Source organism: Notolepis coatsorum, assembly GCF_963971535.1.
Source record: "Notolepis coatsorum genome assembly, chromosome: 10".
Lineage (NCBI taxonomy): Eukaryota > Metazoa > Chordata > Actinopteri > Aulopiformes > Paralepididae > Notolepis > Notolepis coatsorum.
The window spans coordinates 110,862,959-110,882,263 of record NC_140174.1 but is presented as its reverse complement, the minus strand read 5'-3'; the positions used below and the strand labels follow the sequence as shown (position 1 = coordinate 110,882,263).

Genomic DNA, 19,305 nt, shown 5'->3' with positions numbered 1-19,305 from the left:
TGAAAAATTATATCTACTCGCAAGCTTGCGAATAGTGATTTCACCCCTTCATTCGCATTTCACTACACTAACATTAGCCTACAACCAGGGCTGTACAGGCGACATAATGTTGCGGTTGTAATTTCATTAGACAGACCAGCGCGGACATTTAATAACATGCAATTTAATTGACACGAGCAATGGGCTAACGTTAGCTGGTGGTCCCGAGTGAAGCAGGGACGGCGGAGCTTTAGGCTAACGTTAGCTGGTGGTCCCGAGTGAAGCAGGGACGGTGGAAAAGTGAGGAAAGGGGGTGGGTTATATTGACAAGTGACAACGCTTGACAACAGAAGTTTAAACATAACTTCATATTTATTAGTTATTCGTTTCTGTATATCATCCACTTTCCATCTCCGTGTTTGACTCTTCCTGTTTACATTCGAGTGTGACGTCATCACCTACGGCAGCTTAGACGATCAAAACGCGAACCTGGAACAAAACCCGGGGGGGGGGGGGGGGGGGCTGGCTCTCTTGTGCGTTCTCGCCCCCTCTCTCTCTCTCGCTCTCTCTCTACATTCAATGATTTAAAGTAGCCAAACGTTACAGACAGTATAAATACTAACTGGATAGTTGATGATAAACATTTAATTTCATTATCTGAAATATTCTAAAATCATTAAGTCTGCTATAAGCCATTATCCCTTTGTGTGTAATTATTATTTTCTCACAGTAGTATATATATATATATATATATATATATATATATATATATATATATATATATATATATATATATATATATATATATGTGTGTGTGTGTGTGTGTGTTTGGCTAAAGTGGATAGAAAACACAGTACTGTGCAAAAAAAGGGCACCCAAGAGTTTTTATATAAATAGTCTTAGATGTAAATAATTTTTTTTATTAGTGTGTCAGTAGACTACTCTTAGTACATTTTCATTAAATTATTTTTTAAAGCATCTTCATGGTTTAATAATGCAAACATATGTTGCAGGGACTTATTATAATCATCATATTGGCGTGACTGTATGCATCAAAGGGTTAAATCAAGCATTTTAAGTGCTTTAGGAAATGTCAAAATATTGCGATATATATTGTGTATCGTGATATGGCCAAAAAATATCGCAATATCATTTAGAGGCCATATCGCCCAGCCCTACTATAATGGTAAAATAGTTATTTAAAAATTTGCCCCTAAAAAATATTCTTTGCCCCTAAATTTCCCATTTAGGGGCAATTGTGCCCCTAGTGAAAAAGCTTAGCGTACAGCCCTGCTAGGCATTCACCCTCGTTTACATTCACCCTCGCGCGAACGCATCAGCTGCTTCCAAGCTGATTGCTGACGTCACGCACCGACTCGACGCAATCAGCCCAGAGGCTCCAAAATTCATCCTTGGTGATTTTAATCATTGTCGCTTGAACACTACTTTGAGGACATATGAACAGTATGTGACCTGTGCCACCACACAGAGGAACTCTATCATAGACCTGTGTTATGGCTCAGTGAGCGGTGCTTACAAATCGCTACCACTGCCTTCCCTGGGATCTTCCTACCACAATAGCGTGTATCTGATTCCCATGTACACACCCACTTTCAGGCGGCTTCCACGGGTGGAGAAACCAGTGAAATGCTGGTCGGAGGACAGCATCTCCTCCCTTCAGGCTTCCAATGTACGGACTGGGACTGTTTCTTTGCCGCATGCGGCGATAACATTAATGAACTTTGTGACACTATCTCTTCGTACATCACATTTTGGGTAGATTCCATTATCCCGAGTAAAGTGGTTGTTATTTATCCAAATAATAAACCTTGGATAACCAAGGAGTTAAAAGCAGTTATCAATAAAAAGAAACTGGCCTATTGTACGGGTAATGCCCTAGAGAAAAAGGCTGCTTCTAGAGAAGTTTGTATTGCTATTAAGAAGGCCAAACAAATGTATAAGGACAAGATAGAAGCTCAATATAGCAGTGGAGACCTCAGAGCCGCATGGCAAGGTATAAAGAACATGGCTTCCATAAACACAAATACTAATACTGGGAGGAATAAATCCACTACTATTAGAGGAGTAAATAGCACTGACTTGCCAAACACTTTTAATTCCTTTTTCTCCCGCTTTGAAAGTTCTGAATTTTTAGAGAATATCTCTGTATGCATGGATTCCCTGGAACCCCAAAACGAAATGGTTATTTCCCAAGATTAGGTCACAGCATAATTTAAAAAGGTTAAACCAAGAAAAGCTGCTGGCCCAGACTCGATATGCGGGCGCACCCTGCACCACTGTGCTGATCAGCTTGGTTGGGTGTTTTCACTCTTTTAGATGTGTGTAGATCTAGGTCAGATCCCCACATTATGAAAGACGTCAACCATCATACCCATCCCTAAGTCAAAAGATTCAAAAGAATTGAAGGACTTTAGACCAGTGGCGCTTACCTCATTAGCAATGAAGGTTTTTGAGAAGTTTAAAAAAAAAAAAACACTACTATGTCTTTTATTGAGGGAAAATTTGATCCCCTTCAATTCGCATATCAGCCAGGTAAGGAGTGGAGGATGCTATGCTCTTCATCTTGGACATTGTGTACAAACACCTGGAAACACCTGGAGCTCATGCTAGACTTTTATTTGCAAATTTCTCTTTTGCTTTTAATAAAATGCAGCCCCACATTTTAATTGAGAGGCTTGACTCTCATTTTAGTCTCCCACACCAGCTTCTCATGCTGATTTTAAATGTCCTCACTGAGAGGGTCCAGCAGGTCTTTGTCAATGGGCAGATGTGCAACATGTCGATTTCCAACACTGGCTCCCCCCAAGGTTGCGTTTTGTCTCCCCCTTTTTTTTTTTTTTTTTTTTTTTAAACTTAAATTTTTTATTAACAGTTTTTAGACAGACAGCACTTACAAAAAATAAATAATAAAAAATAAAGAAACTAGCATCACAATAAAAACAAAAAGAAAAAACAGTGCACATAAATATTTACATGGGTATCACATGGTTAGTTGTCTGGTTCCCCTACTGTTGTTTTCTAGGTATTTGATACAAAGGCTGATTGTGTATCTCCCTTAAACAGGCATAAACAGGTAATTCCTACTCAAAGATGATAAATGCTGACTAAGGCTTGTATGTGTGATCTGGGTCCAGAGACCCTCCTTGAGCTTCTTTCTTCCCTTATCCTTCGTCCTTTCTTTTTTTTCTCTTGTTTATTAACTTTCACTTTGCCTTTTGGTTCACCCATACACAAACCACATCATCCCTGAACATTTAATATCACACCGTTAAACAGACATAAATAATAAGGTATAAAAGCATTCAGCAATTGTAATATCCCAAAAACAAAATAGAAAATACTAACTAAAGCACAGGTGTGTGACATGGGTTCATAGACCCTCCTTGAACATCTTTCCTCCTTTACCCTTCGCCCTCTTGTGTTGCATTTGGTTCTTCCTCTGTGATGTCGTTCTCGTTCCTTTTATAATCCTCCCACTTTCCCCATCTTTCCCCAAATTTCTCTTCCTGTAACCTCAGCATGTGTGTTATCCTTTCCATATCCTGTATTTCTTCCACTATTCCTACCCATTTTGCTATTGTCGGTGGGTCTTCCTTGTACCACAGTCTCGTTATTGCTTTTCTGGCCGATATCAACATTATCTTTATTAAATATTTGTCCCCCCCCTTGTATTCCCTCGTGTGTCAGGTCTCCTAAGTAAAGCACCAGTCCTGTTTGTGGTAGCCCGTATCCTAATATTCTGATCATTGCTTCCCCTATCTCCTCCCAATACCCCTTCAGCTTCTGACATCCCCAGAATATGTGCGTGTGATTTGCCCCCTCCTTCCCACACATCCTCCAGCATGCTTTTTGTGTTGGTGCATATTTTCCCTTCAGCTCTGGGGTTATAAAGAATCTGATTATGTTTTTCCATCCAAATTCTTTCCATATTCTCGATCCTGTTGTTGAATGTTGTACCTCGCATATGTTCCCCCATTCCTTCCCTGTTATTCCTATCTCTAGTTCTCTCTCCCATTTCTCCCTTATATAATCGGTCGTGTGTCCCTTGCTGGTCATTATAGCCCGGTATATTGCTGATATTACTCTTCCTTGCCCCCTTCGTATGCCCATACTATCATCTTTATTATTCCATTCTGTTCCTCGTCTTTGGCCTCCCTTATTTCTTTGTTGTAGTAGTCTCTAACCTGTAGATATCTGAAGTGGTCCCTGTTTTCTAGTCCAAATTTCTCCTTTAATTTTTGTAGTGTCTGCATTTCTCCCTTCTCTATCATTTTGCATATCGCTGTTGCCCCCCCCCCTCTCCCACCTTCTGAATCCATGGTCTAACCTCCCTGGTTTGAATCTCTTGTCATGTGCTACCCATCTCAGGACCCCTCACTGCTTCTCCAATTTGTGTGTTTTTACTACTCTGTTCCATATGGTCAAGGTGCATTTGGTGATTGGATCTAATAGTCCCTCTTTTTCTTTAAATAGTTCCCTATCTCCCACCAGAGCTTGTACCTTGTATCCCTCCCCTTCTTTTTCAATGTCTTTCCATCTTGCCTCATATCTGTCGTTACACCAGCACGTCACTGCTCTCAGTTGTGCTGCATAGTAATAATCTTTTTTTTTTTTTATATTTTTTTTATTATTGCAAAACAAAAAATTATTAAAAGTCAGTACTCAACACACAATGCATAATGAAACTTTCAGTAAAGGTGGTTATAATATATGCAAGTACAGAAACAGGATAAAACAAAAATAGTCTATATAGCATAGTAATAATCTTGTAGGCTGGGTACTGCCATCCCTCCCTCTTCCTTTGGTAGTTGTAGTGTTTTATATCTGACCCGTGGTCTTCTCCCCGCCCATATGAACCTCGATATCAGTCTGTCCCACTCCCTGAATTGATTCTGTGGTATTTGTATCGGTAGTGACTGGAATAGGTACAGTAACCTTGATAGTATGTTCATTTTAATGACCTCTATTCTTGAATTGAAGTCCAAGGGCATTACTGTCCATCTCTCTAAGTCTCTCTTGATGTTCTGATTTATCTGTGTATAATTCGCCTCAAACAGTTTCTCCACCCCTCTCGTGATGTTCACCCCTAAGTATTTAATCTTGTCCATGTCCCATCTTATCCCGTACTGTTCTCTAATTTCCGTCGTTGGAGAATAGTTCCATGCTAAGGTCTGTGTCTTTGTCACGTTTAGTTTGTATCCTGAGTAGTGGCCATTATTCCTTCAGTAGATCCATCAGTGCCGGGAAGCTCTTTTCTGGTTGCCTCATGTATACTATCACGTCGTCTGCAAATAGGCCTAGTTTATATTCCGTTCCCTTTATCCTTACTCCCTTGATGTCCTCGGTCTGTCTGATCAGTTGTGCCAGTGGTTCTATGAAAACGGCGAAGAGCGTCGGTGAGAGACAACATCCATGTCTGGTAGCCCTCTCTAATCTGATTCTATCCGTCAAGCTGCCATTCACCTTAACCCTCGCTGTCGGTTCTTGATATAGCGCCTTGATCATCTTCATCGCCCTCCCGTTCAGTCCGAACCTCATCAATGTTTTATATAAAAATGTCCAGCTCACACTGTCGAACGCTTTTTCTGCATCTAGGCTAATCAGTACCGCGCTACCCCCTTGTTTTTGTATCTCCTCTACTATGTGTAATGTCTTTCTCACGTTGTCCTGTGTCTGTCTCCCTTTAATAAATCCAGTTTGATCTTCATCTATAATGTCTGGCATAAACGTCTCAAATCTTTTTGATATTATCGATGTATACATCTTGTAATCTACGTTAAGTATGGACACAGGTCTGAAACTACTACATAATTCCCTATCCTTCCCTTCCTTCGGTATCGTGGTGATTATGGCTTCCTTCCACGAGGGGGGCATTTTCCCCTCTTCCATCGTGTGTCTGAACGCCGCCCCTAACATGGGTGCTAATTCAGTTCTAAATGTCTTGTAGAATTCCGATGGGAATCCGTCGCTCCCCGGAGACTTGTTATTTTTAGCTCTACTAATTGCCTCTTCCAGTTCTTGTTCCGTAATTATTTTATTTAATTCTTCATTCTGTTCTTTCCCTATCGATGGTAACTCTAGCTTCTCCAGATATGTTTCTATTTCCTCTTCTCCCGCTGCTTTTGGCTGTGTGTATAATTTCTCATAGTATTCTCTAAATGTCCTCTCTATTTCAGCTGGGTCCCTCAATATTTCATTAGTCTTTGTATCCCTTATTGTGTGTATCGTGTTCAACTTCTGTTGCGTTCTAATTCTCCTAGCCAACAGTCTGGTCGCTTTTGGTCCCCCTTCATAGTACGTTTGTTTCATGAACCTCGCTTTCTTTTCTATTTCCGTCAATAATTCCCTATTTATCCTGGCCTTTACTTCTTTGATTTCTCAGAGCGTTTCCTGTTCTTTTGATATCTGGTGTCTCCCCTCTAGCTTCTTCAGCTTCCCTATCAGATTGTGATATGTCTCCGTTCTGGCCTTCTTCAGCATTGCTGTTTTTTCCATCAATTTCCCCCTTATCACCACCTTCAGTGTGTCCCATAGAATGTTCGGGTCTACCGCCCGTTGTCATTTTCTTCCTTATATCTGGCTATCTCCTCCTTGATCTGACTCACCACCCCCTTGTTATTTAATATTCCTACATTTAGTCTCCAAATCGTGTTCCTCCGTCTCCCTTCTAGATCTACTGTCAGATATATGGCACTGTGATCCGATATGTCCGCCACTCCTATACTGCTCTCCCGTGCCCTGTAACTGTCCCCCGTCGTCATCAAAAAGTAGTCTATTCTCGCATATGTCACGTGTGGGTGTGAGTAATGTGTGTATTCCCTGTCCATGGCGTGCATCCCCCTCCAAACGTCTGTAATTCCCATTTCCGTCATCTGAATATTCATATATCTACTGATGGGTGCCCGTCCTTTTCTAGTACTCGTGGTGTCTAGGTCGTGATTCAGTACTACGTTAAAATCTCCCGTACATATCAATATCCCTTCTAGTTCCATCACTATCATATCAAAAATGGTCTCATATAAATCCCTCTCACTCTCTGGGGGTGCATAAACATTTACTAACGTAACCATTTGGCCCTCCATTTTCCCCTTCACCAGAACAAACCTTCCCTCCTTGTCTCTTACTTCCTTGATCAATTCAAATTTGACTGTGTTTTTGATTAACGTGATTACTCCTCTCCTCGGGTTTTGTTCAAAGGAACTATAGTATGCATTTTCATATCCAAATCTCTTCAGTTTCTCATGACCCTGTGCTACCAAATGTGTCTCCTGCAGAAAAATCACTTCCATCTCACTTTTTTTACATTTCAACATCACTTTGCCCCTTTTTATCGCATTATTCATTCCATTAACGTTTAACGACATCATTTTTATACCTTTAACCCTTGTCATCTTTCTTCTTCTTTCGTCTGTCAGTCCCCCCCATGTCACACTCATTCCCCCCTCCGGTTGGAGCCTCCGCTCTCTTCACCGAATACATATAATGATTAACATAAATAAAAAACATAAACTTTACATAAAGTGCTCCCAAGGCGTTCGGGGGGTCCCTGTGTCCCCCCCTGTCCCCTGCTGGTGGGTGAGGGGTAATTGCCCTCCTAGCGAGGGGCCCCCTCCTGACGGCTTGGGGGTTTGAAACCCTTGCCCCCAATCGCTCGTCATATTTGTCCAGCTTTCTTACTGTTTTTTTTTTGCTTTCGAGCTCCTGGTCAAAAGCGCTCTGTCCTTCCTTTTGATCAAAGACCCTCTTTTCTTGGTCCCTCTCAATGTGACTCATATGTTTCATTGTCCCTCCTTCCTCCCATATCTGTGTGCGGTGTCTCCCGTGTACCCCTTTTTACTTTCTTTTCCTCTCCTCTATTTTCTATGTGATGTCCATTTATCCCCTTAATCCCTCCCAACTGTGTTACTCACAGCGTGTGTCTATGTATCTGTTTCAGTATGTTCTGTGTCTCGCCTATCAAACCTAGTTATATTTCCATTTATTTCCTCCATCAGCTTGTGTATTATGTGTCCATGTATACGTTACGTTCATTTCTATATCCTGCCTCTACCTGGGAATGTGTGCTTATGCATATGTTATTTCAGTTTCTATACTTTGTCTCTATTTGAATAGTTTTTTCAATCTCTTGTGCGTGTACTCATCCGTTCGCCTCCTCCCGCCTCCTCTCCGTCTCTGGCCTCCTCATCCATCTCCGTCCTCGCTCCGTCACGTTTCACCTCGGCCTTCTCCTCTCTCCGGTTTCGGTCTCCCGCTCTGATCCACCTGCGGGCTCCCTCCAATCTCTGCTGCAAGCTCCGCGTCTGGTCCTCCCGCCTCCTTCCTTCTCCGTCCTCCGTCATCCGCATCCCTCGCTCCGCTTCTCGTGCCGTCGCGTACGTCGCCGCCCCTTCCTCCCAGTGAATCCTTAGCGAGGTCATGGGTGACTGGAATCTCATTCCGTTTTCTTTCAGAGTTTTCTTCAGTCCCGCGTAGGACCTGCGTGTTATCGCTACCGCTGTCGAGTAATCGTGATCAAATGTTCCCTTCGATTTCAATCTTCTTGGTCCACGCGGTTCTGAGTACCAATTCCTTAACCTCGAATCTCAGAAAGTTAATAATCACCGCCCTCGGAGGTCTGTCCGGTTGTGGTCTCGGAGCCAACGCCCTGTGGGCCCTCTGTATCTCCATTTTTTCCAGTCCCGTTTCCTTCAGTTGTTCTTTGATAAGCTTTTCCACATATAGGGTCACCGATTCCCCTTCGACTCCTTCTTTCAGTCCCCATATTCTGATGTTATTTCTCCGTGACCTCCCCTCCATGTCTGACATCTTTGTCTCCATCTGTTCTTGTTTCTGAATCACACATGTTAATACCTTGTGTATCTCCGTGTTCCATTCCTCCGCGTGTGCCGTCCTAGTCTGTAACTCGGTCACGTTTCTGTCCTGTTCCGCCATCTTCTCCTCCACCCTTTTGAGTTCTGTATTCATTTCACCTCTGAAGTCCTCCTGTTCCTTCCTCAATTCCTCCCGTAGCTTCCCAATATCATTCCTTATCGTGTCCGTGTTCAGTTTTATCGCCGCTGTTATGTTCTCCAGTATCCCGGCCTGCATGACCACGGCCCATCCTGGCATTCCCGTGTCTGCCTCAGCGGTACCTCCCCCTTCTTCCGCCTGGCTTTTCTCGGCTTCGCTTCGGGGACTCTGTTTCTTCAGATTCTCTCCTTCTCGTATGTTCTCCATTTCTATTTCCTTCACAATCGTTGTCTCTTCCTTACTTCTCGTGTGCATTTTCATTTTTAATTACTTTTCGGGTCTTTTTTTATCCGTTTTTTCGCTCATTTGACCAGGAGCTCTATCGCACGTGTGTTACCTGTCTGCTCTCATACCGGAAGTCTCCCCTTTTATTTATTATGTACACAGACAGCTGCAGATCGCTTCATGACCAAAGGCATCTGGTTAAGTTTTCAGATGACACTGTCCTTGTATCCCTACTGCAGCGCTCCGAGACTGACCATGGACCTGTACTTCACGACTTTGTGAAATGGTGTGATGAGAATTACTTGGACCTCAATGTCTCTAAGACTAAGGACATGATAATTGACTTCAGACACAACCCCGATCATCAAGCCAGTGTAGCTAGTGTAATTCACGACGAGGACGTCCAGATTGTTGAATCGTACAAATACCTGGGAACTGTGTTTGACTGTAAACTGAAGTTCAACTTAAATACAGAGTCCATTGTTAAAAAAGGTCAGCAGAGGATCTACCTGCTGAGAAAGCTGAACTCTTTTAATGTTAGTGCGAAGATCCTGAGCACTTTTTATAGTTATTTTATTGAAAGCCTCTTAACTTTTTCTTTTATCTGCTGGTTCAGTGGCCTGTCTATTAAAGATAGGAACTGCGGTCAGGTGGCGTAGCGGAGATTGCGCTCGTCACCAATGCAAGAGACTGCGGTCTCGACTCCCAGAGTCAGCATTGCCTTGGCTTGGGCTGATCGCTATACTAACTCGTTTGGCTGGGTTGGGACAGGTCAGGTCTGGGCGCTTGCTCAGCGGAGGCAGGACTTGAGGAAGGCAGCGTGACCTCCCACGCATTACACTTCACCAATGAGAGCCCTCGCTGCCAGGTGAGAAGAGAACCACTGGCTGTCGCCGCACGTATCGGAAGAAGCGTGCGGATACTTCAGGGTTCCCTTGTACCGACCAGTAGGAGAACATGCGCACAACAACCAGGTAGGGGAGGGGGGGAAATTGGCACAACGACTAAATTGGGACGGGGAGAAAACAGAAAAAAATCAGAGAAAGAGAGATAAAAAAAAAAAATTAAAGATAAAAAAGAAAAGAGGATAGGAACAGCCTACAGTATATTGTGAAAGTGTGCTCCAAAATAATTGGAGTAAAACAGAGAGACCTATGTTCTCTCTGGACAGACCAGGTGGTCAAGAAGGGGACGAGCATCACTAATCAACCCCTCCACGTTCTGTCTCAGCGGTTTTCACTGTTGCCTTCTGGCCGCCGTTATGACGTTCCACCAAGTAGGACCAACCGTTACGCCAAATCTTTTGTCCCCTCGGCTATCAGACTTTTAAACACAGACAGTAGTCATTTTAAGTAGCCTTTTACTCTTAGTTGTCTGTTTTTTACTTTTACTTTACTGGATTGTGTATCACATGGAATGTTGTTTTGTCATTGAGATGTTTTGTTTTGTTGTTTGTTGTTTTTGTTACTTGTTATGTCACGTGTAAAGCTACAAATATGAATTGCCCCACGCGGGATCAATAAAGCTGTCTGAATCTGAATCTGGTATGACATTTTGAGGGTACGATAACCTTGGGCAAAAATACCACGGTTTCACGGTATTCGGTACATAAAAAATGCCCCCATTGAACAAAACGTATTACAGTGCACAATAAGCTTTTCTGTAAGTGTTATTTATGAATGTGTGAAGACTGTCTGTATTACACACAGAGGGAACTGTCTGACCACTTTAAAACTAAGTACAGAATATAAAATACTTCCAAATAAACTTTCATGATAATGAATATGTAGGCTACATGTCAAAAGGGCATTTTGCTAATGTAATCTACTTGCAAAGATGTGTTATAATATAGCCTAGTACTATTCTATATTAAACTTTGGATTCATCTTTTGTGGTGGCTCAACATTATTCACACACGGAACTATGTGTTGGGGATAAGGGCTCCGCACGGACCATATTGTTTGTTACATTGCTGTCGGCAAACTAGCTCAGAGTGTCAACAGAGTGTTGATGTTGAGTTGATGTTAGCTGCTAGCTGGCTACCCGAATCCACAACAGCCAGGCAGCCAACTGTACAAAATAGTACAGTACAGTCTCAGCCAATCACATCGATTTGTACAGTTAGTTAGCTCCACTACTCCATTGCGAATTAAAAGTTAGCCAGCCAGCACAGACCGTATTAGCTAGATACAGTTGCTAGGTAGCTAACGTTAGCCACCCGAAGATCGGTAGCTAGCTAACGTTAGCCACAGCTGCAAAAACGAATTTCAATTATGTTATGAGCTATCAGCTAGCCAGCTAGATAACGTTAGACAATGCCTCATGTATTAAACTAAAGTGAATAGTTTACTGGGCCATTGTTTAATGGATTCTATTCTATTATATGTTGTACTACTGTATTGCACATCGTTGCGGGCAAGACCACCCGCATTTCATTGTATACTTGTATGCCGTGACAAATAAAACTCTTGACTTGACTTGACTTGACTAATGCTTCAGTGGTGTTAAAAGAGGACGTGCACGCTTGCTATCTTCGGTGCGAATGAGACGGGTCTGTGAGGGGGAGAGGCAACGAGGGCACTGCGAGCAGCGTGTGTGTGTGTCAAGCTCACGTTTGATTGGTTAGAATGGTCAAAATGCCCTTTTTCATGATATTTGACGCCTCTGATTGGCTCAATTTAGTTTCAATCTGTATGCATCTACAAATCATATTATACCAGGTTAAAATCCGCCACGACTCCGAATCAAATGACGGAACTCCGAATCAAATTGACGGATATCCGTCTCAAGACGGAACACTTTAATGCCTGTGTATAATGTACAATATAGTGAAATGCTTGGTTCTGTATGACCCTCCTGAGCATGTGCTTCATACAGTAAAATAGTAAGACCAAACCTTGACCTCCAACCTTTGTCAATAAAGTTGTAGGTGTTTAACTGATTTGTTATCCTTGCTCTTTGCCTCATCTTATTGTCACTTTGTTATGATTTTACGTTTTATTTTGTTTATTTCTGTATGTACACTAGACGTGACTGTGAATGAGGGAAACCTCTGTTGTCTTTTGAGTTTAAATAAAGGTTTGATATGAGAACCATCACAGCGTGGCTTTGTCTTGGCCTGGTCAGGGATGAGGAGAAGGGTCATAAGGTCATTCGTGAGTCAGCCTGCATCACACTCAGCTGACTGCTGAGTACACAGAGCTGGTTCTGGCGTGTGGGAAATGTCAATCTGTTGACACGGTCTTATCTGGCAGTTGAGTCAGGCTTAATGTGGACATAAGACCATGTCAACAGATTTCAATTTCCCACACGCCAAGCCCGCCTGGCTTATTCAGCCCTCGTTCCCGTTGGTGTAGAAACACATATTGACAGAATTAAACCCAACAGGACCTACTGTCTGATCTTTCAAATCAAATCAAATGTATAGCCTGTAGGGGTGTAAAGGTACACGCATCCGTACCGAACCGTTTCAGTTCAGTACGGCTGTGTACCGAACAAATACAACGGTATGTTAACCACTAACGAATGCATGTGCAGACATTTTTTTTACGTGCAGAATTTAATTCAAAACTCCAAGTTCACCCCTTCCCAAAATATTATTTGCGCAAAGAGCCGGTTGTTCATTGAAATTAACAAGTAAATTATTAATTTCAATACAGAATATTCATTAACAGCCCTACAAGTACAATTAGTTACTGCACACTACACCACCCCTGAGTGGAACATGGAAAGGTAAACTTTCCCCCACTGTACCGAAAACCCGTACCGAACCTTGACTTCAAAACCGAGGTACGTACCGTACCATGGTTTTTGTGTACCGTTACACTCCTAATAGCCTGAGATCACATGGAATTGCCCCCTGGGCTGTACAAGTCAAGAAGAAACATCACAATAGATCCAGAACAAAAACCACCATAAAATCCAAATATGAGACACTCCCAGACTTTCCGCAATGAAGATGAGGAACGACTCACTAAAAACCTAGCAATAGGGGGGGAGGGGGGGGGGAGCACCACAGGCGTGGAGGAGAGAAACCTCAGATGGGCTGTTCAAAGGGGATCCCCCAACTGGATGTCGGTGATAATAGTGTTGGATAGCAATAGTGTAATATAGCAATGGATGATAAACTACACACACGCCAGAACAGCCAATACATTAGACATTTAAAAGATCTCTTTACCAAAGCATTTGACTGACTTTACACTATTATGCTGCACTATTTCTCTGTGATTGACATTGCACTATTTATCAATGTTTTATTCCCCATGTTTTTATTCCCTTTTATGTTTTTATTCTGCTTTATTTTATATATCCAAGGCTGGACATCTGTACTAGTCAATTACTGTTTTCCCACAGATAGGCGGGACGTTTTGGGACCGTGAGCAGGAAATGTGAAAGGCTTTACAGACCAAGTCTTGGTGTCTTTATTATTTATTATTATTTGTATTACCTGTTTTATTCTCTTATTACTTTATTTTATTATTCATAATTGTACTGTATATTCTATTATTTTATTGCACTGCACTATTTTACTCTGTCTATTGCTTTTTATTACAGGTTCGACACTGTCAGGTATTAAACTGTGTGGGTATCAAGCAAGAAAGACTGTCAGGCTTTAAAACTGTGTAAGACACAGGCCTAGAACTGCACCCTGAGAGGGAGGTTTTCCCTGAGTGGGAGGTTCGAAGGGTCAAAGTGGGTATCAAACAAGAGGGAAGACTGTCAGGTTTTAAACTGTGGATACCAAACAGAAGGTAAAGTCGACTACAGTACAGTAATCCAGAACTATTTTATTGCACTGTAAACAATTTAATCAAACCATAAACAAAGTGGCCTGTTGCGATGTTAGATCCTAATGTGAACAACTGTGATTTTATATGTCTGCTCATTTTACCCTCGCTATTATTTCACTTATTTTTACTTTTATTTCTACGCCCCACTATCCGCTGGGTGCATACTATGACCTTTATCATGTTTTGTAACAGATTACAGAAATGCATGAAGCCTATTGGAATGCGAGGTTGTGATATTTGATTAATATTATATCTGCATTATTTTATCACACTTTATGCTTTGCTCTTGCTGCTTGTTTTACAGATTGTATGTCTTATTTCTTACTGATGTAAAGCACTTTGAACAGCAATCCCCTGTATGAAAGGTGCTATACAAATAAAGTTATTATTATTATTATGATAGATGGATGGAGAATAGAACAGGTAATGAAGGACATATATATACATACATGGTATCTAAGGTCAAATAAATAGAGCTAAGAACAACAACAAAAAGCATAGGAAAACTGAGGGCAAACTTTGACTGACATCTCTGTAGTCAGTCTGTAGTTAACACTTTGGATGCCACGGGTCCCGTGGTTTAAAAGCAAGCGTATGCCACCACCCACTTCAATGATAAGAGCACTCGCATTTGCGAACGCATTTACTATATCTTAAATGATGGCTATGTAGGGCTGGGCGATATAGCCAAAAACGTTATCGCGATAAAATTATAAAATTATTTTCATATAACTCGATATCGATAATTATCGTCGATATAATGTCTGTCAAGTTTAATTAACTTCTTATGCCCGGCGCCGATGGACGGGCTATTAATATACTTGTTTTTCTGCTGCGAATGTCTCGAGTTGATGTCGTCATCAGTCCGCGCACGTTAGCAGTTAGCCAGAGCGAGCAGTGTATCCCATGACAATGTACTAAATATCCCTAAAATACTCTGTTCCGCCCCAATACATTGCAACGACGTCCACCGTATACCACACACTACTATAACCATGGCATCAGAATTCACGTCCACACACATACTCGGCACGTAAATATATAAAATAGCGCCGTGCAAGCTAATTATCCTAGCCAGCCAAACTATAAAATTGCGCCGTGCAAGCTAATTATCCTAGCCAGCCATATTTCCAATGTACTAAATATCCCTAAAATACTCTGTTCCGCCCCAATACATTGCAACGACGTCCACCGTATACCACACACTACTATAACCGTGGCATCAGAATTCACGCCACACACATACTCGGCACGTAAATATATAAAATAGCGCCGTGCAAGCTAATTATCCTAGCCAGCCAAACTATACAATTGCGCCGTGCAAGCTAATTATCCTAGCCAGCCATATTTCCAATGTACTAAATATCCCTAAAATACTCTGTTCCGCCCCAATACATTGCAACGACGTCCACCGTATACCACACACTACTATAACCGTGGCATCAGAATTCACGCCACACACATACTCGGCACGTAAATATATAAAATAGCGCCGTGCAAGCTAATTATCCTAGCCAGCCTTGAGTCCTACCTCTCTACCCAGAGGTGCAGCGCGGGTCTCCTTCGCTCTCGGCCATCTCCTTCACTGATTGGTTGTTAATGCGTGTGCTCATATCCAAGCTTGGAAAATCGATATATCGAAACTTTGCGACCACGTTTCATGTTTATTTCGAGGAAATAATTTATCGCGATAGTTATCGTTATCGTTTTATCGCCCAGCCCTATGGCTATGTGTCTAATCTGGCCGTCGCTTATCAATGATTTGTTTGCAGTCAACATTGTCGAAACGGATTGTTTTTTTTTAATCGGTTCATTTCCGTTTTATACCATTTTGAAAAACGCTAGTTTCTTGAAACTTCCAGAAGATTTCAGAAGATTCTGTGATAAACGCCCTTTACTGTATACACAAAACACGTAATTTCTCTGCCTATTTATGAATCGTTTTCAAATAAACGCTAGATTATCGATAGGATATGTGTACTTATGCACGCTATATAAGCGAGCTGAAAAATCGAATCTCTTATTTCCTGATCGCACACACACACACACATAGGGCCCACATTGATATCTCTGTGAAAAAAGCTCTGATTATCCTAAGACTGGTCAAATAGATTCCTTATCTCAGATCAGATGTTCTCCGAAAAGATTATTCCAATTCCTGATCGCCATTCCAAATATCGATCGCGTTTATTGATCCAATGCTGGGTGGTCGAAACACAGATTCCACGCTGTTCTGAGGCTCCACAATGGATCCGATCGTCTCGGGTGACTTGTCTGAGAAGTAAAATGAGGAAGCAGGATTTTTTTTCCCCCATGCTTTTCATTCAGTCTAATCCAATGGGGTGCAGTACCACAGGGAGAGACGATAGGGGGCGGTATTTTCCCAATGGAGCTGAGAGAGAGTTCCAGTGGTAACGGGAGGCTAGATTGATGAAATATGAATGGAAATCGCTAATAAAAAAAAAAACTATTAAAAACTAGATTTCTCGCTCCGTGGCACTCAACGGTCAGCATGAAATAACGAGAATTCTCGTCCGTGGCACTCAAAGTGTTAAAGGCTCCTTTTTTCAGTTGAGGTTTTTGACCAAAGTGAAGCCTAGTCTCTCCCAATGACCTGGAGAAGGTTATCCATGCCTTCATATCGTCTAGGCTGGATTACTGTAATGCCCTGTATGTGGGTCTAGACCAGCTCTCCCTGTAATGCCCTGTATGTGGGTCTACACCAGCTCTCACTGCGACGCCTGCAGCTAGTGCAGAACGCTGCTGCACGCCTCTTGACCGGCACAAAGAAGCGTGAACACATCAGACCAGTGCTGGCTTCCCTGCACTGGCTCCCTGTTCGCTTCAGGCTTGATTTTTTAAATTGGGATGATTGTGTTCAAGGCATTGAATGGTCTGGCCCCTCAGTACCTAGCTGAACTTCTCCATGCTTGCACCCCTTTACATCAGGGTGAAGTGAACGCTGTTACGCTGCCACCACCAACTTCAATGACAGAGCTCTCATATTTGCGAATGCATAAACTATATCTTAAATTATGGCTATGTGTCTAATATGGCTGTCGCGAAGTCATTGATAAGCGACAGCCATATTAGACACATAGCCATAATTTAAGATATAGTTTATGCATTCGCAAAATATGAGAGCTCTGTCATTGAAAGGGCTTCTACAACGGAAGATGGCCGCTGCTGCTGGAGCTGGACCGAGTCAAGCCGGCGGCGGCGCACGGAAGCCGGGGAGAAACCACTGCATCGCCCCGCTGGCGCTTCACAATGTGCAGTTTCTAGTTAATCAGTCAGCAGCCTCGCGAAATAACATTATACATTATATAACGTTACAATGTACAGTTTCTAGTTAATCAGTCAGCAGCCTCGCGAAATAACATTATACATTATATAACGTTACAATGTACAGTTTCTAGTTAACCAGTCAGCAGCCTTGCGAAATAACATTATACATTATATAACGTTACAATGTACAGTTTCTAGTTAATCAGTCAGCAGCCTCGCGAAATAACATTATACATTATATAACGTTACAATGTACAGTTTCTAGTTAACCAGTCAGCAGCCTTGCGAAATAACATTATACATTATATAACGTTACAATGTACAGTTTCTAGTTAACCAGTCAGCAGCCTTGCGAAATAACATTATACATTATATAACGTTACAATGTACAGTTTCTAGTTAACCAGTCAGCAGCCTTGCGAAATAACATTATACATTATATAACGTTACAATGTACCGTTTCTAGTTAATCAGTCAGCAGCCTTGCGAAATAACATTATACATTATATAACGTTACAATGTACAGTTTCTAGTTAACCAGTCAGCAGCCTTGCGAAATAACATTATACATTATATAACGTTACAATGTACAGTTTCTAGTTAACCAGTCAGCAGCCTCCACAGCCTCCACTGACGAGTGAAGCGTGTAGTTGTTTTGATAAATGCGTTGTGTATTCGCGCGATTCGATTCGGACAAAGATTACAGCTCCGCGCTTCATTAATTTCATTTGGGACCTCTGCCGCTCGTCTGCCGCGCTCGCGGCAAAAGGGGGCGGGGGGTCGTGGCCAATCAGAGAAAAGCTGAACACAAGTTGGTTGCCTTTAATGTTCACACGGCCAGCACGGGCTAACCGCAGTGGACTGGAGGAGCTGGGTTGTGGACTGTAACTAATTAATTAATTAATTATTAATTATTATTATGATTGGACTTGTTTATTTTTCTTTTCTTCCATTCACCACTTTTAGCTCTATTTTAGCTCTTCTTTTTAGCCCTATGTATTTGTCCATCTTTGTTTTTAACACATACTAAATAAGTGTATGTTATGTATTAACTGTTTCTACTAACTGTTTTTAAATGGCTGTAATGCTGTGTTGGACATCTGAATCACCCCTCTGGGATAAATAAAGGTTTTCAATTCAAAATTCAAGTTAATGTACCTCCGACAGGCTCAGCTGGCCATGCTGGAGAGCCTTGCGGAAGCCCATCTTCCCGCGGAGGAAGCCGTGCTGGTTCAGCAGCGTGGAGCCCTGCCTCAGGGTGGGGCACACAGGGACACCTTCAGACAGGTTGGCGTGGAGCCCGATGGGGATGCGATGCCTGTCGGGAGGAGAAAGAAAAGAAGGAAGTAGGGTTGGAAACTTTCAGTTCAGCCAACATTGAGTTGAATGTTATTTAAACAGGTTGTTACCTCGGATGTCATCTGCAATTTGTTGCATAGTTAACTAGCTAACATTTTATATATTGGTTGATGTATATATTGGTTGATGTATATATTGGTTCAGGTTGATGTATATATATATACAGTATGTATTTTGCCTCATATAGCTGCTATATATTTTTTTATTATTTATCTCTCACAGGCTTCAATAGAACTGCCATCAAAGTCTGGCACCAAGCAGAGCATAAAACGCTGGTATTCTGACGTGATGACTCTTCCTTCTCTTATAGTTTCCTTGTTGTTTGCTAATACAATAACTGACCGGAAATACACTTGGGTCCAAACTGTTCCCTAGCAACCGAATTCCAATTGTTATATGTTACATCATTTGTACACCTATTGGACATGTTTCATAGCTAAAATACATATTCTCTTACAGACTAGTTTAATATGTCAACTAGTATAAACGCTCATTGTCACTAGGGCGACAGTCTGGCTGATGTTCTTAAAACAACCTCAAGGGCCAGGACAGTTTGACTTAGATAGACATTTCCAAGTAAATCACATCTTGTTCTTTTTTTTTCTTTTATCTTGACTCCAGCCTCGTCTCA

The 19,305-nt window shown here is 41.9% G+C and overlaps 1 protein-coding gene across 1 annotated transcript in view; it reads right to left on the bottom strand.

The window, feature by feature from the left end:
- Positions 1-19,305, bottom strand: part of ydjc (YdjC chitooligosaccharide deacetylase homolog) — a 60,780-nt gene that overhangs the window by 24,053 nt on the left and 17,422 nt on the right. Inside the window, exon 3 of the mRNA XM_084323252.1 lies at positions 18,474-18,633. Within this exon, the coding sequence (XP_084179378.1) occupies positions 18,474-18,633 (160 nt within the window). The remainder of the gene's footprint in view (positions 1-18,473; positions 18,634-19,305) is intronic.